The sequence below is a fragment of the Mustelus asterias genome, chromosome 24, assembly GCF_964213995.1.
Source record: "Mustelus asterias chromosome 24, sMusAst1.hap1.1, whole genome shotgun sequence".
NCBI classification, from domain to species: domain Eukaryota; kingdom Metazoa; phylum Chordata; class Chondrichthyes; order Carcharhiniformes; family Triakidae; genus Mustelus; species Mustelus asterias.
In genome coordinates this window covers 54,772,630-54,798,805 of record NC_135824.1, presented here as the reverse complement: position 1 = coordinate 54,798,805, position 26,176 = coordinate 54,772,630, and the positions used below count along the sequence as shown (strand labels likewise).

The window sequence follows — 26,176 nt, the reverse complement described above, 5'->3', positions numbered from 1 at the left end:
TCACATGATTCATCTTTTTAAAACCAAAACCTCGGTAATGGTGATCGTGAAACTATCGTCGTAAAAACCCATCTGGTTCACTGTTCTTACTAGGGGCTCGTAGAAGCTACAGTGCAGAAGGAGGCCATTCGGCCCATCGGGTCTGCACTAACCACAATCCCACCCAGGTCATTTCCCTGTAAACCCCATATTTACCCTCCTAATCCCCCTGACACTAAGGGGCAATTTATCATGGCCAATCAACCTAACCCGCACATCTTTGGACTGTGGGAGGAAACCCACGCAGGCACAGGGAGAACGTGTAAACTCCACACAGACAGTGACCCAAGGCCGGAATTGAACCTGGGTCCCTGGCGCTGTGAGGCAGCAGTGCTAACTACTGTGCCACCGTGCCGCTCTGCCATGCTTACCTGGTCTGGCCTCCATTTGACTCCAGACCCACAGCAATGCAGCTGATTCTTAAGTACTACCGTCTGTTCAAGGGCAATTAGGGATGGGCAATAAATACTAGCCTTGGAATGCCCATATCCCATGAAAGAATTAAAAAATAAAATCAGGAATTAACGCGGAATAGGAAGGCTGCTTTTGGGGAGTAGCTAAATTTTTTTGACGGTTAATTTTTCTGCTATCTGTATTCGTAGTATTGTGTAGACAACTGGACTTCTGTTTCATTTCAGGGTCAGTCAGAACTGCAAGTTGAATCTGATGAACAGTGAGAACCTCTCCATCTGTTTCTGGCCCACGCTCATGAGGCCCGACTTTCAGACCATGGACGCGCTGACAGCTACCAGGACGTACCAGACTATCATCGAGCTCTTCATCCAGCAGTGCCCTTTCTTCTTTTATGACAAGCCAATCGTGGAACTGATCAGTGCCGTTCCCAGCTCCCCCACGTCGAACACTGCCTTTCAGTGCCCGTCGCCGGTAACAATGATCCCTTCGCCGCCACAGTCGCCTCCCCCGACACCTTAAGAGGCCACTTCAGCAACCTCTGTGAACACAGCTGCAGACGGAACAGCCAAGTAAACTGTGAATTGGGTTATAAACATGCCAGATATCGTAACTAGATTCTTTTCAAAAACTGCCTTGGGTTATGGAACCCCTTTCTGTTGTACAGAGCAGTGTAATCATAGTTATAACAGATAATATGGCACTAAGGAAATTGGTTAAGTACCAAACACTGCAGTTTAAATCAAAGTACTGACTGCAAAAGAAGCAGCCCATGACTGCATCGTGAGCTCTGAAACACAAATGGCACAGGTTCCACGACAGAGTGGTTTCTCAAATGCACAACGTTTAAACAGTTAATTATACAGACAAACTCTACTGCTTATTTAATTTAAACCATATTCCCTTCTCGGCCAATGTAGAAAGTTGCTTTTTTTATTTTTATTTTTGGGTAGTGCCAACTCTTGCTTAGAGAATATTTTGAGGTCACGTGCTGCTATTTTAACCTTTTTATTAAAAAAACAAAACACAAGTTTCACGCGGACTGTGTGAATTCACAGCGGAGTGGACGCAGCCTCGCACCAATATTTGTGAAGGCGGGATGTGAACACTAACCAGTTATCCCAGGTGGAATGACCAACCCCAGCATGTAGATGTGCATCTGTCAAGATGGTTCATTGGGAAGCCATTCTAACCTTGGGGGCATTTATTTTAAGGAAAACACTAAATTAATATGTTATGATGAAATCTGTGTCTCCTAAGGTTCTGTAGAGCTTTGTAGTAAAGAGGTTTGTCTGTATAACAATGATGTGAGCAGTTGCATGAAAGTGCTTTGTGCAAAAAAAAAAGGAGATTTTAAAGCTGGTTTTTCCCAATATCGATACAACATCTGTGGCTGACGTCTGTGGAACTTTTTGAACCCCCCCCTCGTTTCGTTCTCACTAGCTTGATCTGTTCTGGTTAGCAAATGCCTAATTCAGTCCCCTTCAGAATCTAATTGAAGCTGTTCTGGATCATTATGTCCCTTTTTTTTTCTGGGAGGGAGGTGGGGGGGGTGAGGAGGAATATTCCTTCTCTTTCCATGCTTGTCCTGTCTTCAGGATCGCCCCCTCCCTCCACCTTCCTCCCTTTATGACTTACTGACCAGAGTTGCTCTTTTGTATATAGTGCCAAGTTGGAGCCTCTTGACGCACAGAGAAAACCAATTGCCAACTAAAAAAAATGTCAGACAACTTCGTGTCAAACTTTCCCGTCACTTTAAATGGTTGGAGTGTTGTTGTTCTCTCCTCCCTCCCCCCTCCACTCGTGAACTTGCACAGCAAATAAACATATCTTGGCTGGTGCCTCACATCCGTCCTGGTTGCAGTTAAGGTGGTATCGGATGTGGCTTCCTCTGAAATTGCTTATTTAAAAAAAAGATTTAAAATGCTTGTGTGGCATGTTAGCACATGCATGGTTTATTGTTTCATGTTTTATAACCATCCTGGGGTGTGGCGCTTCTGATGCGTCACAAAGTCACTTCTACCCACTGAGCTCGGCTAGCAAAGGAAGTGTACATGGTTTCCGTTGGGCTTGGCCGTGATGACCCTTGTGTGTTTGAATGGCCTCGCCCGGGCTGAAACTTGGAAGGACGGCCAATTTGGCGAGGTAACGGAGGGTGGGCCGCTGCCCGTGCAATCGTACCTCAGCACCAGTCAGTGCCTGAAGGAGGTGGAGCAGGGGCTGCAGGAGAATGGAAAACATGAACATGCGCAACTAGAAACCCGAGCAATGCCAGTCCCGAACCAGTTCACCTGCATGATGGGGTCAAAAAATATATATATATTGAGGTTTCTTAATTCTAAAATTCAAATCCCATAGCCCCATGTGCGAGAACCTATACTCCACACGACACTGCAAAAATTCATCATCTAATGAACTGAACAGCAGTAGCTATGAAGTATGTCATTGATTGATTGTTAACACTATCATAATTTGTAGTCATTTGTTCTTTGAACTGTTAAGCACCTGTCTAGAATTAGTAGCGAATCATGTGTTTCAAGGTCAGGAGGCAAGTTCATCATGACCTGACCAATGTGTTCTCAGCATCTCTGCTTTTCCCCCCATAGGGCTGTGCCAGTGAATCTATTTTAAAACACTTAGTTGATCTAAGTATCAAGCTCTGCCAGTTTGGGTATGGTACGTACAACTATGATCTCTCCAGTAACTGAGCAAACACTAAAATGTTACCTGTTTTCTGTGTGTGATTCTTTTCGTAATGAGTCAATGTTGTGTGGGTTGACTGGGCGAAATGTGAAGTGGGCAACCCCAGTGATCCATTGTTTCCATATGAGATGCTGATCTATCCTTCAACTTTAGATTGATTTTTTTTTTTTGCAAATGTATATCTCTGGATGTTTGAGAATAGATTGTTCTGATTCTATGTCGAAACCTTTTACAATGTGTTGGCACAGTCCTTGCCTCCGAGGTCTGATCGTTATGGCTGGTGGATATCGGGGAGGGTTGAGTTGTATAGTCATCGAGAGTTGCTGATTGATTTAATGATCCCGGATTTTTTCCAAGATAATGAAATACTTTCATCAGTAAGGCCTGGCTTAGCTTTGAAATCATGCTTTTAAAAATCGTGACAATTGTTCGCTAGAGAGTCTCTGTCCCGAACTCGTCCATTTCTGAATTAGCTGGTGTTGCAGATGAGTAACGGGCTGCTGTTTCATGTTTGTTAGCTATGGGCTACTAATACAATCAATTGGTACAGTCGTATCTCAAATTGCTACACGATTGATAACTGTCAGATCTTATTCGCAGCAAAAACCAGGCCAGCTGAACTACACCGTTAAATGAAAATATAATTTTTTGATTTCCTGTTGAAATGCTGGCCGGTCTGTATCTTTCGTGCCGTATTTGGCATTAATTCCTTTTCTAGTTAGGTGGCACTTAAAGCGGAAAGGAAGTGTAAGTGATCTTTTCAGGGCCGTCTGTAATTCTCTCCGTTTACCTTCTGAACTTGGATCAGAAATTGGTTAAGATCTGCTCCAAGCGAAACTGTGCTTCTGTGGGTCGAACGTTTAAACCAAATTTTATAATTTGTTGACTTTGCCAGTCAAAGCAGTTTGGAAGGCAAAATGTAATATTTCAGTTAACTGTCTTGGGAATTCAAATCCTACCCAAAAGGGAGCTGGCGTACATCAGTGGTTGAGCCTTAGGTTCCTTGTCTCTTTGCGTGCACAGCAGTTCATTCACCCGCAGCTCAGTGAAGGAAAAAAGGCTGACTATATCCCTTTTTCCCCTCCTCTTTTCCTCATGGAGAACTGATGCCGTGACTGTAAGCACACATCAACAGTTGCAAATTCCAAACCCAGAGCTACAGGCACATAGGCATTGCTGGATTTTTTATCAGTTAGCTGTTTCCAAAATAATTACTGGGTTTAATCTCACTTTAACCCAAAAACTAAAAAGACTTATGGTGGTACAAGGCATTTTACATACCTAATGTTCAGATGGGAATGGGAAACTGCTCTTCAAACTGAATACTAAATATGCCCCTGCTGCCTCTCGCCTTTGGTGTTACTTCAGAAATGGATCATTATGGGGAAGGGGCATGTTGGAGATGGGAATCTCTGGTCCTCAGCAGATACTTGCACAGCGGAGAGCTGCTAACTTTATCTGTGTGCCTCTCTCACTTCTTGCCAAAACCCTGCCAACATCCATTTATGTGGAACATTGCTTGGCCAGTAACCTGCATTTTACTAACTTTTGTGCTATATAGACATGATGAAATCACTTTGCAGTGGTGCCAGTATTCTGGCACCGTGTTAAAAGCTGTGATAATCATCGTGTCTGTTTTTCCCTCCTAAATTAATCGCACTGCAGAAATTTCTCTCTCACTCTGCTGTTCTGAGATAACTCGTGTTTTTGTGTCCTGAATTGTGGAATAAATTTGGGCTTTGCAACATTGCAAGTTTCCTTATTTTACCTGATGCTGCTTGGATTGATGGAAAGACAGAACGTGGTGTGTGCAACTTTGAGACTTTGTCCAGCGGGAAGGTCAAGCCAAACTCAGTCAGTCAGTCTTGCATCCCTGATCCCTTACAGATATGTCCGGGGTGCTGTAAACCACTAAATTTCATGGAAAGGCATAAAGTGAAATGCAAATTTGTCTTGTAAGGGCAATTTTGGATTAAAACTACCTCCCTGAGCAAACGAGCATTAGTTTGCAGTTGAAAAAGATGCACCCAGTACTTTGTTTAATCAATGCATTCAGCTTTCTGCAGTAATTGTTGTCAAAATAAATTAAATCTGAGCTGTTGTAGCTCGGGAGGTTTTTGCACAATTTGCTGTTCCATTAGTTTGCACTTTAACCTCAATTTGCGGTGGTGTTAGCCCCTCTTGAAGGCTGTTGCTCAAAATGATGACACGTGATCAATTACTAAAGTAATTAACACTTTTAATCGTTCCCTCCCCTCTTTAAAAAATCAGCATTTAACAACCATCAAGTCGCTGTTACTAGTGTACAAATGCTCGGCGCACGTATCCAAGATTCCTTTGCTTATTACATTACCCAAGCGTCATACCATTTGATTTTAATTGGGTCCATGTTCGGGGGAAAAAGAAGTGCAGCCAGAGAAATTTCACACCAAATTACAGTGTGTGTGACTTCAAGGCGAATGATTCCAAGATATGATCGGCAAGGACTGTGAATGGGAACTGAAGCTTGCGTCAAAATGACAAGTGTTTATCTTTGGGAGAAATGTGGGGAAAGAGAGCTCCACCTCATTTAAGTGCAGACTCCAAGTTTCCCATTTAATTGAATTACTCTGGGATGTTTATATGGCTTGCCAACTATGCTTTGTGTAAATATGAAGAACATTTGGAGCCCAGTGCATGCTTTTATAAAATGCATATCATGTTCCCTTTCCCTATTACCTGCGAAATAGAAAATTTGTCTTGCTTCCTTTTTAATGGAAGTCTAAAGGGAGTGAGTGCAGCAATATCTCTGCCTCCGTTCTCCAAATTCTGTGTTCATTTCCTCCTGACTAAAGGTCACAAATGTCACACTAATTATCAAACTGCTCCATGTCCAAGCGCCACCACCGACAAAAAAGGAGCTTTCAGTGTTTTGCTTCTAGTACGAGGCAAGTTCTGTCTGATGCCACTACAGAAGTTAATATAAATGTCTATGGAATGCTAGGTGGCGTGATGGCTTGCACACTACCCCCTCATCTGTTGTGTGGCTCTTCCAAGCCAGACTGATGAGAAGTGTCTATCCAGACCCTCAGAATCCCAGTTTAGGTTCAACCCAGTTTCATGAGCCCACAATACAAAACTATTTCCAATTCCAAACACTAAATTAGCCATCTCACCTTTTGACATGTCAGAAGGATGGCGCAGGGAAGAGAGTAGAAAATGTATCTTCCCATTCTGTGGCATGCATGGCTGTGTATTGAAACACTCTTGCCATCTTTGAACCATTCCCTGATGCGTACACAGGGACACTTGCAGTTTGTGCCAAGCCTCTGGACCAGTAGAACCCACATTTGATAGGAAGCAATGTTAAGGCTAATTGAGACTCCCATCTCCTTTGTGACCTCTCTGGTTCTTTGGGCGGCACAGCGGTTAGCGCTGCTGCCTCACAGCGTCAGAGATCCAGGTTCGATTCCCAGCTTGGGTCACTGTGCGGAGTCTGCACATTCTCTCCGTGTCTGAGTGGGTTACCTCCGGCCGCTCCGGTTTCCTCCCACAGTCTGAAAGACGCGCTAATTAGGTGCATTCGCTGTGCTAAATACACCCTTAGCGTACTCAAGCAGGCGCTGGAGTGTGGCGATTAGGGTAATTTCACAGTAACTTCATTGCAGTGTTAATGTAAGCCTTACTTGTGACTAAAATAAATAAACTTTAACTTAAATGGCTCAGTTAGTTGATAAATTGGTTATCCAGTATGTACACCTCAAGCCATGTAGGCCAAGATCCAAACTGATTCAGTAGAGATGGTACAGGTGGGTGCTGACATAATGCCCCAGAAGTTAGGGTAAAGCAACATCCCAACCGCTTTTCCTGCCTTTCCCTAGCTGAAAGCTGCATTTGTAGCTGTTTGGAGAGGGACAGAAGCAAGATCAGCTGCGATGCCACCCATGACATGTAACCCGTCAAAATTAATTTATCTGTGTTCACTCAAGAAGAGTGTGCCATTTGGGTGGAGAGCCAAGGGACAGCTGCTGCCTTTGAACCGTACTGCAGCAAGATTCAGGAGAGGAAGAACCTAAATTGCTTTATTGATCAAAGGAATATGCATATTCGAATTGAAAGTTAATTAATTTCTAAAATCAAAAGTTTGCAGAGCTTGCAATGCTTCCGGAAGGTTGTTTGTGAAAGAGGTTTCCTCCTAAGTTTTGTGGGGTATTTTTTTTTAAGTTGGGACCTTTCCCAAGCGAGAGAGATGCATTTCCCAATTGGATGAAATCTCCTGTCCACTACCATGTATTAAATAACCAAAGCAGATGTGGTTGGTGGGTAAATTAGTTCCTTCCTATGTTTAGTTGTGGCCTAAAGTAAACCATGCCTTTGCCGATGGGGTTAAAGCTATAATGTGGTCGTCACCAAGGCTGTAATGAGGTGATTGAGGGAGAACATGGAGTGTCTGATTTTGCATCAGTTTCGTAAGAATAGAAATTAGACACTCCTTGCCCCTGCCCCTCAAGCAAATCATTTGTTTAGATTTTAATGCATGTGGTCAGTTGCTTTCCATTCTGTTTCACTACCAGTAGTTCACGTACCTTTCCACTTGTACAATCTCTGTCTCTCTGGGTTTTTTTTGTCCGTCCGTCTGTCTATCTCTTTGTCACGTTTTTGTTGAAATGGTCCATTCAGATGAAATCACCATCAGCTCCACCCTGCAATCTAGCATGTGGCCTGAGCGCTGCTCCACAGTTCATGCTTTCTATGTAGCACCGATGGCTACAAAGAAAAGCAAACACTCTCTTTTCAGATTATGCGTGCCCTAATATAAATTAATCACCCACTTTTTTCTTTTCAAAATGCATTGTTCCAACTCAAAAGATCGAATTTGGAACTTTGAGCAGAATTAATCCTTCCCTCCTTTTAAATATATTTTTTTAAAGCCCTCTTGCCTGCCCTATTTTCCTTTTTTTAAAATCTGTGCTTTATGCCAATCATTTCTCTTCCCCGGCCATCTTCAATTGTAATTTGAACTGGAGCGATAGACAATTGAATGTATATCTGTGTAATTGGTCCATGTGTTAATTGGACTTGAATGGAGAAGCCCATCGTCAGCTGTGGAATATCTGACTCCCATGCCAGGAATTCTGAGATTCTGCTGCAGGTGAAGCGCATGGGAATAATGAGCATGTTGAAATATCTGATCGACTCCGCTCTGGATTTGTGCCCTCCACGGTATGCAAATATGCATCCTTTTTTATTTCCCTGCCACAATTGCTTTTTAAAAAAAAAACTTGTAACAAACTTGAGTTGTCCTCCTTTCCCGAAGTACCAATTACCTTGTTGAATACATCAGTTCTTCCTAATGTTGATTCCTATAGAGGTGCTGAATGAAGTGACCTTTCCCTGATGGGGGCTGTTTCTCGGGCATGTATTCAATAAGCGCCAGGGACCCGGGTTCGATTCCCAGCCTCGGGTCACCGTCTATGTGGAGTCTGCATGTTCTCCCCGTGTCTGCGTAGGTTTCCTCCCACAATCTGGAAAAAAAATGTGCTGGTCAGGTGGATTGGCCGTGCTAAAATTCTCCCTCCTATGAACCCGGAACAGGCGCCGGAGTGTGGCGATGAGGGGATTTTCAGTGACTTCATTGCAACGTTAATGTAAGCCTACTTCAGAGATCTCATGAACTTTCATTAGATTTGCCAAAGCTGTTTCCAGCCTGCAAAGCAGTAGTGGGTATACGAGTGAGCAGGGCAAGTGTGGGAAGGTGGTAATGGATTGCCATTTCAAAAGCACCACTGTAATTTTTTAAACCTCCAAAATTATGTGCAAATTGACTCGATTCACAGTATTTTAATACCTTTTGATCCTTCTCCTCCCAGACTCTCAAATGTATTTTACGTCAGTTTATAAATTATATGCTGAAAAGATCATTTTATTAATTTATAAAAGATGTGGGCTTATTTGCATTAAAATGCAGTAAAGATGTGTACCTGGTGATGTGGCCTAACAGACTGCTTCACCACCAGAAGTTTCACCGCAGTGTTCTCCACACAAGTTTATCCTGGTTTCATTTGTATCGCTGCTCTGTGTGTATTTTTTTAAAAACCTGTTTAAACATGTAACCTAGAACTCTAAATTCAGAGAGGCCTGTTGCTGAAGTTTAATTTTGTGAAGCATTTATACAATCCCATGCTGTACAAGGCTTATTTTATCCCCCCCCTGCCCCCCCAAATCTCTCTCGAACTCCCAATGAGTTACTGCTCGATGTTTGTACTGAGTAAGCTGGAAAAGAAAAATGGAAACTGTGCTGCACCCGACTTCTTATTTGGTACGCTACACTTGTAAAATGTTTTCAGTATGATAATTAACACTTATTGAATTAAAAGTAAACCGAGTATTGAATATATAATGTGATATTGGTCTGACAATTTGGGTAGGTGTTACTTTTTACAAAAAAAAACTAGTAACTGTGTATGTAAAGAATGGTTGGTTGTATTCTTAAGAGGCTAATGGTTCGCATCTTTTATTACTGGTGTCTAGAACCTTTTTTTGTTGCATTTATTAAAATAGTTCCCATTTGGATCGATTTGTACTACGAGTTCTCAGTTCATTAAAAGTCAAATGGTTGTTTTAACTGTGTTGAGTCCTGCGCCGGAAAACTTTGTCCATTTTTTGGAAATGTCCAGCCTCTTCCTCCCTTGCCTCATGGTACTTCCTCAACTTTCAGTTGCCCTGGGAGATTTCTAATGGCTTCAAACCCCCCCACCCACCCCTCCCCGCAGCACCACACCACTGAAATCTGGAAGGCTTAAGCCCTGTTGATGGATGAAGTGAAGGGGGCCATATGAACACTGTGTTACCTGTTGGCCTTGTCACCTAACGCAGACACACCGAGTTTCAAACATTCCCCGTGTCTTTAGGGCTCTTGTCAGTGTTGACTAGGGAGACGGGCACTTCATTCCAAATGCGACAACCTCGAGCAGCCAAAACGAAGCACGAACCTGCAATTTAAACATTAAAAAAAAAAATCAGCAATTCTGAAGCCACTGACCTCTGACTTCCCCCGCCGCCTCCCTCTCTCCAGCTTGCCGCAGACTTGGAAATCTTGGGGAGCACTGCAGCCATGCCTGGGTATGGGATGTGAGTCATGATCTGGAAGAGAGTGGAGGTTGGTTTAACGTATTGTGCGGCGGTCGCTCGCATTTAGATTGTGCGCCGTTTCGAAGGGCGGACTTTGTTGAAGATGTTGGGGGGGGGGGGGGAATTGAGAACTTTGATTCACTCGTTCCTCGCCCCCTGACTCGCTGCCAATGAACCTTTTATTTCCAGACTGAGGAGCCTTGAAGTCACTACAAAAAAATTTTTTTCCACCAAATTCTTCATGCGGGATTAATCCTGAGAAATGACACCTTTCCAATGGCGACCTGGAACTTACGATGGGCTAAAATCATTTTGGAGAAAATGGAACAAATATTTTTAAAACTTAAAAAGTTTTTCTTTTGCAAAACACAGTTTGTGAATGGTGGTCAGGACCAACTGAACCCAGAGTGCATGTGATTGAGCTCTGAGGGTGAGCTAGTGTCTCCCTTCCTGCATAGAATCATGTATTTGCTGAAGTAATTTGTCTTAATGGGAATGTTGTAAAAACTTTACAGCCATATGTGCTATGTATCATAGTTAATAAATCATTCTTTTAAAGAAAAATGTTTTGTTGAAGTTATTACTTCCCTTCTATTGTAGTGCCTTGGCTTAGTTTCTTAACTGAAGTGTGTCTTGCTTTTTGAAGAAACTTGGAAGGGTCTAGGTTCTGTATAGCAGGACCATAGAATCCCTACAGTACAGAAAGAAGCCATTCAGCCCATCAAGTTTGCACCGACTACAATTCCCCCCCCCCCCCCCCCCCCCCCCCCACATAACCTCACACATTTATCATCCCATAACCAAGCCGGAGGAAACCCATGCAGACACTGGGAGGAGGTGCAAACTCTACACAGACAGTGACCCCGAGGCTGGTATTGAACCCGGGTCCCTGGCGCTGTGAGGCAGCAGTGCTAACCGCAGTGCCACCGTGCCGCCCCGAGGATGTTGCAAAGCTTGGGAGCGAGAGAGAGGTGGATGTGCTTTTAATTCATTCTTGGGTGTGAGCATTGCTGGCAAGGCCAGAATTTACCACCCGTCGCTAATTGCATTTGGGAATGTGACAACCCATCAGATTGTGGGTTCAGTGGCATGAGGTTTGGGTTTTTTAAAGTTTGCAGATTATAGATGACCCGAGGGAGGTGGTCAGTGCTACAGTTGAGGACCTGAGGAGCAAGTGAGTGAAGAATAGGGAACAGTGTGCTTGACTGTTTGACACCAGGAAAAGGAAGTTTTTATAGAGCAGTAAATTGAACAATGCAGTTTAGTTAGCCGGATAGAGAGGTACTTATCCTCCGTTGGAAGAACTAGTGTAGTGTGAATATAAACAAGCGGTTGAAGCGGTGTAATATTGAAGGGATTGAAACATTCAGTGAAACAAAATATTATTCCATTCTGCCCCCGGTTAGTGTTAATATCAAATCGCACTAAACCGCATGTGTCATACATGCATTGCCCATTTTGATTTAATAGACATGCCCACCAGCACTGTACTCCAATGTGTCCTAGTGTTAATACAAAGACAGACATGTACTGTCAGCAATGGCTCATGAGGTTGGTAGCGCACTCGCCTCCTTGAGTCGAAGGGTTTGAGTCGAAGGGTTTGAGTCGAAGACTTAAGCATAAAAATCCAATGCTTTGCTGAAAGAGTGCCGCACTGTCAGAAGTGCTGCCTTTTTAGATGAGACTAAGTCCATCTGTGTTCTCAGGAGAACCTAAAAGATTCCACTTTGAAGAGGCACAAGAGAGTGATCTGTGTCTTGGCCAATATTCAGCAGATCTGGTCAGTATCACTTTTGCTCTTTGTTGGGGCAGGACATCCTGAGGTTGTGAAAGCCCCTGTACAATACCAAAATCATTTACCCACCAATTTTGTTCTACAATAAAAGACCTGTATCTACCAGTATTATATCCCGAACGTTAAAGTTTGTTAATTAGTCACAAGTAGGCTTACATTAACAGTGCAATGAAGTTGCTGTGAAAATCCCCTAATCTCCACACTCCAGCGCCTGTTCGGGAACACTGAGGGAGAATTTAGCATGGCACGGTAGCACAGTGGTTAGCACTACTGCTTCACAGCTCCAGGGACCTGGGTTTGATTCCCGGCTTGGGTCACTGTGTGGAGTTTGCACATTCTCCTCGTGTCTGCGTGGGTTTCCTCCGGGTGCTCCGGTTTCCTCCCACAGTCCAAAGATGTGCAGGTTAGGTTGATTGGCCATGCTAAAAATTGCCCCTTAGAGTCCTGAGATGTGTAGGTTAGAGGGATTAGTGGGTAAATATGTAGGGATATGGGGGTAGGGATTGTGGTCGGTGCAGACAGGATGGGCCAAATGGCCTCTTTCTGCACTGTAGGGTTTCTATGATATGTTTCTAGGAATCCACCTAATATTCCTGGTTTGAGGCATTGTGTGGAGTTTGCACGTTCTCCCTGTGTCTGCATTGGTTTCCTCTGGGTGCGGCAAGGTAGCACAGTGGTTAGCACTGCTGCTTCACAGCGAGGGGGACCCGGGTTCGATTCCCAGCTTAGGTCACTGCTTGTTTGCACGTTCTCCCTGTGCCTGCGTGGCTTTCCTCTGGGTGCTCCAGTTTCCTCCCACATTCTGAAAGACGTGCTGGTTAGGGTGCATTGACCTGAACAGGCATCGGACTATGGTGACGAGGGGAATTTCACAGTAACTTCATTGCAGTGTTAATGTAAGCCTTGCTTCTGACTAATAAACTTTTTAACTTTAACCAGCACGTCCTTTGGACTGTGGGAGGAAACAGGAGCACCCGGAGGAAACCCATGCATACTCCGCACAGTGACCCAAACTGGGAATCGAACCCGGGTGCCTGGCGCTGTGAGGCAGCAGTGCTAACCACTGTGCCACCCCTAGTCTTATACAGCTCAAAATTCAGGTCACAAAGACATGCCTTGAGCATAGGAGAAAAGTCCATCCACATTTCTGCCCACGTCTACCACCCTCCCTCTGCCCCTCCCTGAATAGTAAGAAGTTTCACAACACCAAGTTAAAGTCCAACAGGTTTATTTGGAATCACTCCACACAGACCATGACCCTAGCAGGGAATCGAACCTGGGTCCCTGTCGCCGTGAGGCAGCAGTGCTAGCCGCTGTGCCGCCCAATTAGCTTGTAACTCCCTTGAGTGGCGGAAATTGATGGGTGGTCAAATCAAGGTTTCTAAAGTATTAAAAAGGATTTAATGTGGTAATTCCCCCCCCCCCCCCCCCCCCCCCTTTTCTGGTGGGAATATCAACAATGTTAAAATTAGCACTTGGCCGTTCAGGAATGAAATCAGGAAACACACAAGAGTAGTAAAATTTGGAGTTCTTTTGCCCCAAGGTTGTATTGGGGTACTGAGGGGGTCAGTTGGAACTGTTTTTCTTTGTATTGAGGAACGTGGAGTGAGTAAATGGAATTGAGGTACAGTTCAGTCACTGAGCAGATCTGAGGGGCTGAATGGCCATCGCCTGTTCATATTCCAGCAGTGCTCCTCCCCAGGATCCGGTTTCCCTCTCTCTCCTCCCCCCCCCCCCCCCCCCCCCCCCCCCCGTCTCCTCATTATTGGACTGCTACTCCATCTTGTCTCCATAGTCGACAGATGGTCAGAGCGCCTTAACATTTCCTATTAAAGGGGGTGTGCGAAATGCTTCTATTTAAAGTTGTGTCTTGACCAGAAAACGGGTGACAACTAGCTCCCCTAGTGTACAAGTGTGTGCAGTATCGGTCCCATAATTTCCCCTCTTTCTGCACTCCTCTTTCCAGCTCTCTCTCTCTCTCTCTCCCCCCCCCCCCCCCCCACCCTGCTCAAATGTCATTAATCATCCACAAAACCGGAGGTGGAAGTTTGAGTGAGTCTCCGGTTTCCAGCTCCCACCAACTTGGCAGTTCAGTCAGAGACTTCTCGAGAGCAGCCTGGGATGACCTGTTTCCCAGGCTGTTGTTTCCTCCACCTCCCAAACTGAGCTTGTGTAGACATCCCTGCTGCTGCGTAAGCAGTGGTGTAGGGTGTGCCCTCCTTGGTGGGGGGGCGGGAGGGGGAACTGATATGCTTTTGGCCTTCCCCAGGCGGCTTCTGACCTTTTGCAGTCACAGTGGAGGTCACCAACTCGTTGCATGGGAAATTATTAACCCATGCCGCAACCCTCGTGTGGCTGTGCGTCGCCACCTTCTTGTTATTTTTGTTTGCTGCAAAACTAATGTTGCACTGCAGCAATTCTCCAAAGAGCCTTAGACGGCACCTTCCAAACCCACCACCACTTCCATCTCGAAGGACCAGGGCAGCAGATACATGGAAACACCACAACCTGCAAGTTCCCCTCCAAGCCCCCCCCACCCTCCTGACTTGGAAATATATCGGCCGTTCCTTCGCAGTCGCTGGGTCAAAACCCTGGAATTCTCTCCCCTAATGGCATTGTGGGTCAACCCCCACAGCACATGGACTGCAGAGATTCAAGAAGGCAGCTCGCCACCACCTTCTCAAGGGGCAACTAGGGATGGGCAATAAATGCTGGGCCCAGCCAGTGACGACGCCCATGTCCCACGAATGAAAGAAAACAAAATTAATGCCGTATTGTGGCTTGTCACCAGTAATAGAAACATAGGAGCAGGAGGAGGCCATTTGGCCCTGTGAGCCTGCTCCGCCATTCATTGCGATCATAGCTGATCGTCCAACTCAATAGTCTAATCCTGCTTTCTCCCCATAACCTTCGATCCCGTTTGCCCCACAAGTCATGAACACTGTCTGACCCTAAAGTGACCTCTCTCGGCTTATCCTGATGCAGCTTTGGGGGTGGGGAGAGGGGGTTAGCTCTGTGCACAGCACTGATCCCCATCGCTGACCTGTACTAGGCTGATGACCATTTAGACGGCCTTGGACTGTTCACCTCCATGTGGGGTAGGGAGGTGCGATGGAAAGTGTCGGTTCCTGCCACTAACCACTACACAGTGCCTTCCACATGGCAGTCGGTGTATGTGGCCAGGAACAGAATCTCATTTGTTGTGGTGCAGAAGGAGGCCATTTGGCCCATTGTGTCTACATTGCCTCTCCGAGTGCCATTTCCTCACCTCCCACTAACCTCACCTTATTCCCTTTCAGATAAGTCCAATTTGCTTTTGAATGCCTCATTTGAACCTGATTCCACCACGTTATCGGGCAGTGTTCTAAACGCTAACATCGCTACGTTTCTCCTTGAATCACTTCTACTTTTTGCCAATTACTTTAAATCTGTGCATCCTCATTCTCGACTGAGAATAATGTCTTTGGGCAGGGTGGCACCGTGGCACTTTTGCCTTTGTGCCAGGGACCTGGGTTCGATTTTAGCCTTGCATGACTGTACAGTTTGTACATTCTCCCCGTGTCTGCGTGGGTTTCCTCTGGGTCATATGAGGAACGGTTGAGTACTCTGGGTCTGTCCTCATTGGAGTTTAGAAGGATGAGGGGGGGATCTTATTGAAACTTGCAGGATGCTGCGAGGCCTGGATAGAGTGGACGTGGAGAGGATGTTTCCACTAGTAGGAAAAACTAGAACCAGAGGGCATAACCTCAGACTAAAGGGATGATCCTTTAAAACAGAGATGAGGAGGAATTTCTTCAGCCAGAGAGTGGTGAATCTGTGGAACTCTTTGCTGCAGAAGGCTGTGGAGGCCAGGTCATCGAGTGTCTTTAAGACAGACAGAGACAGGTTCTTGATTAATAAGGGGGTCGGGGTTGTGGGGAAAAGGCAGGAGAATGGAAATGAGAAAAATATCAGCCATGATTGAATGGCGGAGCAGACTCAATGGGCCAAGTGGCCTAATTCTGCTCCTATGTCTTATGGGTGCTTAAGTTTCCTCCCAGAGTCCAAAGATGTGCAGATTATGTGGATTGGCCATGCTGAATTGCCCCTCATTGTCCCCAAGATGTCGGTTAGGGGGGGATTAGCGGGGTAAATGTGTGGGCCTATGGGATAGGGCGGGTTTTTAAGTTTAATTTTTTAAAAAAGTTTATTTATCAATGTCACAAGTAAGCTTACTGTGCAATGAAGTTACTGTGAAAATCCCCTAGTCGCCACACTCCGGCGCCTGTTCGGGTAACACTGAGGGAGAATTTAGCACGGCCAATGCACCTAACCAGCACGTCTTTCGGACTGTGGGAGGAAACCGGAGCACCTGGAGGAAACCCACGCAGACACTGGGAGAATGTGCAGACCCAAGCTGGGAATCGAACTCGGGTCCCTGGCGCTGTGAGGCGGCAGTGCTAACCACTGTGCCGCCCCATTATGAATGGTTACAGCCAATCAGCAATGGCCACTCAGCCTATTCCGGCCCTCTGGAAGAGCGATTCCCCCCACCCTTTCCCCCTTCAACCTGCAGCTTTTTCATTTTTAGGTGATTGCCTGATTCCTTTGCCTGTTCCACAATTGAATCTGCCTCCACCTGGCTTCAGGGCAGTGCCTCTCACACCCTAACCACTCGCGGTGCATTCTTAAACTAAAAGGAAAAAGTTTTCTTGCTACCTTTGGCTCTTTTGCCAACCACCTTAAGCCTTTGTCCTCCAGTTCAAAAAAAACAGCACCTCTAACAGTGTAGCTCTCCCTCGGTGGTGCAGTGGTGTGCCAGTCAAAGCTCCAACCCCTCAAGTGGGAATTCAACCCACAACCTTCTGACTCAGATTGTGCACTCCATAAGATATAGGAGCAGAATTAGACCATTCGGCCCATTGAGTCTGATCCGTCATTTGGTCATGGCTCATATATTTCTCAACCCCATTCTCCTGTCTTTTCCCCATAACCTTTGCCCCATAATCAAGAACCTATCTATCTCTGTCTTAAATACGATGCTGGTGTTGGACTGGGCTGGGCACAGTAAGAAGTCTCACAACACCAGGTTAAAGTCCAACAGGTTTATTTGGAATCACAAGCTTTCTGAGCGCTGCTCCTTCATCAGCGCTCCGAAAGTTTGTGATTCCAAATAAACCTGTTGGACTTTAACCTGGTGCTGTGAGACTTATCACTGTCTCTTAAATACACTCAATGACCTGGCTTCCACAGCCTTCTGTGGCATTGAATTCCACAGATCCTCTCTACCCTCTGGCTAAAGAAATTCCTCCTCATCTTGGTTCTAAAGGGTCGTCCCTTAATCACAGAATCCCTGCAGTGCAGAAGGAGGCCATTCGGCCCATCGAGCCTTCACTGACACAAATTCCACATAGACCCTATCTCTGTAATGCTACATATTTACCCTGCTGGTCCCTCTGACTACTAAGTGGCAATTTAGCATAGCCAATCTACCTAACCCGCACATCTTTGGACAGTGGGAAGAAACCGGAGCACCCGGAGGAAACCCACGCAGACACCGGGGGAGAACGTGCAAACTCCACACAGGCAGTGGCCGAGGCTGGAATTGAACCCGGGTCCCTGGCGCTGTGAGGCAGCGATGCTAGCCACTGCACCACCGTGCCGCGTGGAAGGTACTCTGAGGCTGTGCCCTCGGATCCCAGTCTCTCTTACAAATGGAACCATCTTCCCCACGTCCACTCTATCCAGGCCTTTCAGTAGGTTGCAATGAGTCATAATTGTGCATATTATTGACTTTGTTTTCTTAAAAAAAAAGGGAGAGCGATTCTGAGTAATGTTCCTTCCGGGGGGGGGGGGTTAAAATTGTTGAGGTCGCAGTTCTAGATGGAATTCTTAACCCTTGGGAAGAAGCTGGATCAGAATCTCTAGTTAGCTGCCAGCGATGACTCAATAATTTTGCCAGACAAAGAAATAGGCATGTATCGATCCAGCCCTGTGTCAAAAATAGGGACAAGATGAGTAGTTTACAAAAGAAAAAAATTCCAGACAGTCTACTCCTAATGGCAACTCTGCTGGGAATACGGTTGCACTTGGGTGGAAGATGGTGTAATCCCAGCCAGTCCCATGTTACATATATCCGGCACAAGCATCACAAATCTATTTTATTTTTGCAGGCAATTAGACAGACAACAGATGGGTCTTTGAACTGGACCAGCTCTTCAGTGTGACACAGATCAGGTCTGTACCATAAACCGCTAGACTATGCTTCGGGTGACACCTTTTGGCTATTTGGAATATTGCAGTTGGCTTTGATGAATGGAGAGAACAACAACTTGTATTTGATAGATTCATAGAATCCCAACAGTGCAGGAGGAGGCCATTCAGCCCATCGAGCCTGCACCGACCACAATCCCACCCAGGCCCTATTCCCGTAACCTCTCATATTTATCCTGCTAATCCCCCTGTCACTAAGGGGCAATTTAGCATGGCCAATCCACCTAACCCACACATCTCTGGACACACAGATAATGACCCAAGGATGGAATCGAACCCGGGTTCCTGGCGCTGTGAGGCAGCAGTGCTAACCACTGTGCCGCCCCAGTATTTGGTAGCTGGATCGGTGTGAAGTTCTCCACCAGATTTGATGGATCGAATGATCTCCTTCCTCGAATGATAAAATCCTACAGTGCAGAAGGAGGCCACTCGGCCCATCGAGTCTGCACCGACAACAATCCCACCCAAGTCCCTATCCCTACATCCCCAAACATTTACCCCGCTAATCCCTCTAACTTGCACATCCCGGGACACTAAGAGGCAATTTAGCACGGCCAATCAACCTATCCCGCACATCTTTGGAGTGTGGGAGGAAACCCACACAGACACGGGGAGAATGTGCAAACTCCACACAGACAGTGACCCGAGCTGGGAATTGAACCCGGGTCCCTGGCGCTGTGAGGCAGCAGTGCCACTGTGCTGCCCCTGTAATATCTCTCTGACTCTTCCTGCATGGTTACCTGCGGGGTTCCTCCAAAGGACCATCCATGATCCTCACTCACTCCTCACTCACTCACTCTTCCTCATTTACATTTTAAGCACTTGGGGACAAAATCTTAAGATAAGTGCCCAGCCTCCACAGGTTTGCTGACGCCTCCCAGCTCTCTCCTTCTACCTTTCTTGACCCCCTCCACTGCTCTTACCTTGTCAGATGCCTTGCGCTTCATGAAGTCCTGAATGAGCCATTATCTCCTCTGGCTTCACATTGAGAAGGCCGGAGCTATTGTTTTAAGCCCCTGTCGCAGAGTCCATGCCATTGCCGTGCATTTGCAGTCTCAATGACCTAACCGCCCCAATGGTGAACCTTCAACCCCCACGGCCTCTCCATCACAAAGCCGCTTGCTCCCGCCTCCATTCCAACCATCCAGTGTTCACCAGCCCACCCACAAACAATGCGGCCTCCTATTGCCCGTACCCTATCCATTACCAAGCTCTGTTCCCTCATTAGAGTAACTTGTCCCAAAGCACTTCACCAGATTGGATAAATTTGACACAGAGCCTGAGATGGCACCGGAGTGTGGTGACTTCTTGCAAGCTGCGCCGAGCATACCCTCTTAATTCTATCCTTTAGCTCCTGTTCTATGCTTCTAAAACTTTATTCTAACTCGTTTATAACTCAGTCTCTTTTGATCTTTCTCTACACCCTAGCTATGACTGTAACACTACATTCTGCATCTTCTCCTTTCCTTCTTTATGAACGGTATGCTTTGTCTATATGGCGTGCAAGAAACAATACTTTTCACTGTATCCCAATATGTAGTTGGCACAGTGGGTTAGCGCTACTGCCTCACAGTGCCCACGACCCGGGTTCAATTCCCGACTTGGGTCACTGTCTGTGCGGAGTTTGCACGTTCTTCCCGTGTCTGCGTGGGTTTCCTCCGGGTTCTCCAGTTTCCTCCCACAGTCCAAAGATATGCGGGTTAGGTGGATTGGCCATGCTAAATTTCCCCTTGGTGTCAGGGGAACTAGCTAGGGTAAATGCATGGGGTTACGGGGGTAGGGACTGGGTGGGATTGTGGTAGGTGCAGACTCGATGGGCCGAATGGCCTCCTTTTGCACTGTAGGTGCACACTCTTGATAGTCAATATCTTTTCCCAAAGGTAGGGGAGTCTAAAACTAGAGGGCATAAGTTTAAGGTGAGAGGGGAGAGATACAAAAGGATCCAGAGGGACAATTTTCACACAGAGGGTGGTGAGTGTCTGGAACAAGCTGCCGGAGGTGGTAGTAGAGGCGGGTACAATTTTGTCTTTTAAAAAACGTTTAGATAGTTACATGGGTAAGATGGAGGGATTTGGGCCAAACGCGGGCAATTGGGAGTAGCTTAATCTTTAAAAGACGTGCTGGTTAGATGCATTGACCCGAACAGGGCACCAGAGTGTGGCGACTAGGGGATTTTCACAGTAACTTCATTGCAGTGTTAATGTAAGCCTACTTGTGACTAATAAATAAACTTTACTTTACTTTTACTTTAAAAGGGGCGGCGTGGACAAGTTGGGCCGAAGGGCCTGTTTCCATGCTGCAAACCTCTATGACTCTCTGACCTCTATCAGGGATTCTATGTGACAATAAATCAAATCGTGCGGAGCTATTGGGTCAGGTTACCAAAAGCTTGGCTGGGGTTTTGGGGACGAGAGATTAAAGTTAAAGTTTATTTATTAGTCACAAGTAAGGCTTATATTAACACTGCAATGAAGTTACTGTGAGATTCCCCTGGTCGCCACACTCCGGCGCCTGTTCAGGTCAATGCACCTAAACCAGCACGTCTTTCAGACTGTGGGGGGAAACTGGAGCACTTGGAGGAAACCCACGCAGACACTGGGAGAACGTGCAGACTCCACACAGACAGGTGAAATCTTAGAATCTTAGAAACCCTACAGCACAGAAAGAGGCCATTCGGCCCATCGAGTCTGCACCGACCACAATCCCACCCAGGCCCTATCCCCATATCCCTACATATTTACCCACTAATCCCTCTAACCTACGCATCTAAGGGGCAATTTTAGCATGGCCAATCAACCTAACCCGCACATCTTTGGGCTGTGGGAGGAAACCGGAGCACCAGGAGGAAACCCACGCAGACACAAGGAGAATGTGCAAACTCCACACAGACAGTGACCCGAGCCGGGAATCGAACCCAGGTCCCTGGAGCTGTGAAGCAGCAGTGCTAACCGCTGTGCCACCCCATGTGGTGGAGAGATTTAGGGAGGGAATGCTCGAGTCCAGACAGCTGAAGGACGGGCCCCAGTGGTGGAGTGACGGAAATGTAGGATGTGCAGAGAGGCCACAATGTCCTACGTTGGCTCCCGACCTGGTAACACCTCCAGTTTAAAATTAACTGCCTTCGTAGCTTCACAGTCCTTATTTCAGTAACTTTACTCCCAGGGCTCCATGGCCACTCCCCGATCACAATGACTTGTCTCTCTCATGTTCTTGGCTCCCACCCCCCTTCCTTTTTGCCTCCATTGGTATCCCAGTTCCCATGATTCGAATTCCCTCTCTAAACATCTCCACCTTCCTTTTCTTTCTCAAAGCCCACCTTCTTAGCCAAGCCACTGGTCTCCTTTCCTCATATCTGCAACGTACCTTGGGACATGTATCCATCTTAAAAGATGCTATGTGAATGCAAGTTAGAATCATAGAAACCCTACAGTGCAGAAACAGGCCATTCGGCCCATCAAGTCTGCACCGACCACAATCCCACCCAGGCCCTACTCCCATATCCCTACACATTTACCCGCTAATCCCCCGCATCTCAGGACACTAAGGGGCAATTTTTAGCACGGCCAATCAACCTAACCCGCACATCTTTGGACTGTGGGAGGAAACCGGAGCACCCGGAGGAAACCCACGCTGACACAAGAAGAATGTGCAAACTCCACACAGACAGGGACCCAAGCTGGGAATCGAACCCAGATCCCTGGAGCTGTGAAGCAGCAGTGCTAACCACTGTGCCACCGTGCCGCCCCTTATTATTGTTATTCCTGGAATGGCGATTAGTAGTTTGTCCCTGGGTAAACTTTATTTGGGAGGTTGGTTGGAACACACCGGAACCCGGCTGACGAGCAGTTAGAATCATAGAATCCTTACAGTGCAGGAGGAGGCCACTCGGCCCATTGAGTCTGCACCGACCACAATCCCACCCAGATCCTATTCCCATAGCCCCACATATTTACTCTGCAAATCCTGACACTAGGGTCAATTTATCATGATCAATCAACCTAACCCACACATTGTATTTGATTTAATCTATTATTGTCACATGTATTGGGATACAGTGAAAAGTATTATTTCTAGACAGACAAAGCATACCGTTCATAGGAGACGATACCGTAAAGGAGACGATGCAGAATGTAGTGTTACAGTCACAGCTAGGGTGTAGAGAAAGATCAGCTCAATATAAGGTAGGTCCATTCAAAAGTCTGATGGCAGCAGGGAAGAAGCTGTTCTTGAGTCGGTCGCTACGTGACCTTAGACTTTTGTATTTTTATTCCCGATGGAGGAAGGTGGAAAAGAGACAAAAACACTGGAAAACCTCAGCGGGTCTGACAGCATCTGTGGAGAGAGAATAGAGCCAACGTTTCGAGTCTAGATGGACCCTTTGTCAGAGCTATGAGCAAAGAAAACCAGAAAAGATTTATACCGTGAACAGGGGCGGCACAGTGGTTAGCATCACCGCCTCAGCGCCAGGGACCCAGGTTCGATTCCCGGTTTGGGTCACTGTCTGTGTAGAGTTTGCACTTCCTCCCCGTGTCTGCATGGGTTTCCTCCGGGTGCTCCGGTTTCCTCCCACCGTCTAAAGATGTGCAGGTTAGGTGGACTGGCCGTGCTAAATTTCCCCTTGGTGTTAGGGGGACTAGCTAGGGTAAATGCATGGGGTTATGGGGATAGGGCCTGGGTGGGATTGTGGTTGGTGCAGACTTGATGGGCTGAATGGCCTCCTCCTGCACTGTAGAATTCTCTGAGGTTGGGGTGGGGGGGAGCTGTAATAGGACAAAGGGAATGTAAATGAGGATAAAGAAAGCTGAGAAAGGTCGTAAAAGTGTCCAATAAGTGATGTGTTAAGGTAGTGGGACTGAAGGAGTGGGTGGTGGGGGGAGTGGTCAGAAAGGAGAAGTGGAAAATGGAAGTGAGAAAGAATGGTGATTAAAAATGGATGAATGAGATGAAACAGAATTAAGTAAAATTAATGGAAATTGGGTGAAGGTGAAAGAGAAAGTTCAGGCTCTGAAGTTGTTGAACTCGATGTTCGGTCCGGAAGGCTGTAAAGTACCCAATCGGAAAATGAGATGCTGTTTCTCTGGTTTGCGTTGGGGTTCATTGGAGCATTCCAAAAGGCCAAGGAGGGACATGCGGTCAAGAAGGCAGGGTGGTGTGTTGAAGTGGCAAGCGGCAGGAAGTCTGGGTCCTGCTTGCGGACGGGCTGAAGGCGTTCTGCAAAGCGGTCACCCAGTCTGCGGTGGGTCTCTCCAACGCATTGGGAGCAGCGAATGCAATAGACCAGATTGAAGGAGGTGCTCATGAAACGCTGCTTCGCCTGGAAGGGGTGCTCAGGACCTGGGACGGTGAGCAGGGAGGATGTAAAGGGACAGGTGTTGCACCTTCTACGGTTGCATTGGGAAGGTGCTGTAGGCAGGGGGTGAGGTGTCGGGTGTGACGGAGGAGTGGACTAGGGTGTCCCGGAGAGAACGGTCCCTGTGGAATGCTGACGGGGGGGATGAGAGGAAGATGTGTTGAGTAGTGGCGTCGTGCTGGAGTTGGTGGAAATGGCGGAGGATGACCCTTTGAATGTGGAGACGGGCGAGATGAAAAGTGAGGACAAGGGGGACCCTATCCTGGTTCCGGGAGGGAAGGGAGAGGATGAGAGCAGGGGGACGGGTCAAACACGATTGAGACCCCCGTCAACCACAGTAGGTGGAAAACCACGATTGAGGAAGAAGGAAGGCATTGGGAATAGAGGAATATGATCCCTGGAAGGGTAGGGGGTTTTAGTTCAGTTGGGCAGCACGGTCGATGCAGGCTTGGAGGGCCGAAGGGCCTGTTCTTGTGCTGTAATTTTCTTTGTTCTTTATCTCAGCAGCGCTCTTTTGGAAGTGCCATCATCTGAACAAATGAGGCGAAGAGACTGAGAGAATGGGATGGGGTCCTTACAGAATGTGAGGTGTGAAGAGCTGTAGTCAAGGTAGCAGGAGAATGGGGGTCAGAAAAATATCAGCCATGATTGAATAGCGGAGCAGACTCGATGGGCCGAGTGGCCTAATTCTGCTCCTATTTCTTATGGTCTGTGGGAGTCGGTGGGCTTGTGATGGATAGTGGTGGACCAGTTTATAGATTCATAGAATCCGACAGTGCAGAAGGAGGCCATTCAGCCCATCAAGTCTGTACCGACCACAATCCCACCCAGCCCTATCCCCATAACCCCTTGCATTTACCCCAGCTAGTCCCCCTGATACTAGTGGACTAGTTTATCACCGGAAATGGAGACACCAAGATCAAGGGAAGAGAAGAGGCGTGTCGGAGATGGACCATGTGAAGGTGATCGAGGGGTGGAAACTGCAAGAAAAATTGATCAATGTTTCCCAGGTCTAGATGAGAACATGAAGTGGCAGCAAAATAGTCGTCTATGTACCAATCCAGGAGTTGTGGGAGGGGGTTGGATTAGAACTGTAACGGGGAATGCTTCACGCAACCCATAAAGAGATGGGCATAACTGGGACGCATAACTGGGACCCATGCTGGTGCCTGTAGCCGAATCGTTTTACTTGGAGGAGGTGGGACGAGTTAAAGGGGAAATTATTGAGCGAGTGAAGCAGTTCAGCCAGACGGGGGAGAGCGGTGGCGGATGGGGATTGTTCAGGCCTCTGTTTGAGGAAGAAGCAAAGAGCTTTGACGCCATCTTGGTGGGGGATGGAGGTGTAGAGGGATTGGACATCCCATGGTGAAGAGGTGGTGGTTTGGGCCGGGGAACCGGAAGTGGTTGATATTCGATTTGATTTATTGTTGTCGCGTGTATTAGCATACAGTGAAAAGTATTGTTTCTTGTGCGCTAAGACAAAGCATACCGTTCATAGAGAAGGAAAGGAGCGGGTGCAGAATGTAGTGTTACAGTCATAGAATGAAGTTTTAGAAGCACTGAACAAGAGTAAAGGGTAGGATTAGAAGGTATGCTGGGCACAGCTTGCAAGGAGTCGCCTCGCCCTGGTGCCGCGGAAGTAGGTGAGGAGGGACTGGACAACAGGAGAGAGAAATGGAGTCAAGATAGGAGGAAGTGAGTTCGGCGGGGCAGGAACAAGCAGACACAATGGGCCTACAGGGGCAGTCCTGTTTGTGGATTTTGGGAAGAGGGTTGGGAGACTGAGGTTGGAAGCTGTGGAAGGAAGATCTCCGGAGGAGATGAGGTCTGGAGATTTTCCCTCCACAGATTCCAACCTCATGGTCTCCCAACCCTGAACACCCTGCTTCTACCTCCTTCCCTTTTGTCCTATTATAGCACCCCCCCCCCCTCCCACCCACCCTCACAGTATAAATCTTTACTCTTAGCTCTGACAATGGGTCATCCAGGTTCGAAACATTGGCTCTATTCTCTCTCCACAGGTGCTGTCAGACCTGCTGAGATTTTCCAGCATTTTCTGTTTTTGTTTCTGATTCCAGCATCCGCAATATTTTGCTTTTATCTAAGGTGGAAGGGAGAATGTCCGGTGTGCGTGGGGTCCTTAATTATGCTGGCTGCTTTCCCGAGGCAGCGGGAAGTGTAGACAGAGTCAATGGATGGGAGGCTGGTTTGCGTGATGGATTGGGCTACATTCACAACCCTTTGTAGTTTCTTGCAGTCTTGGGCAGAGCAGGAGCCCCATACCAAGCTGTGATACAACCAGAAAGAATGCTTTCTATGGTGTATCTGTAAAGGTTGGTGAGAGTCGTAGCTGACATGCCAAATTTCCTTAGTCTTCTGAGAAAGTAGAGGCGTTGGTGGGGCTTTCTTAACTATAGTGTCGGCATGGGGGGACCAGGACAAGTTGGTGATCTGGACACCTAAAAACTTGAAGTTCTTGACCATTTCCACTTCATCCCCATTGTTGTAGACAGGGG

General features: G+C 46.9%; 1 protein-coding gene across 3 annotated transcripts in view; it reads left to right on the top strand.

The window, feature by feature from the left end:
• Positions 1 to 4,900, top strand: part of arhgap35a (Rho GTPase activating protein 35a) — a 159,979-nt gene extending 155,079 nt beyond the window's left edge. For all 3 annotated transcript variants that reach the window (XM_078241732.1, XM_078241731.1, XM_078241733.1), the window contains exon 8: positions 678 to 4,900. In XM_078241732.1, coding sequence (XP_078097858.1) covers positions 678 to 972 — 295 coding nt within the window. In that variant the 3' untranslated portion in view covers positions 973 to 4,900. The remainder of the gene's footprint in view (positions 1 to 677) is intronic.
• Positions 4,901 to 26,176: the final 21,276 nt, after the last annotated feature.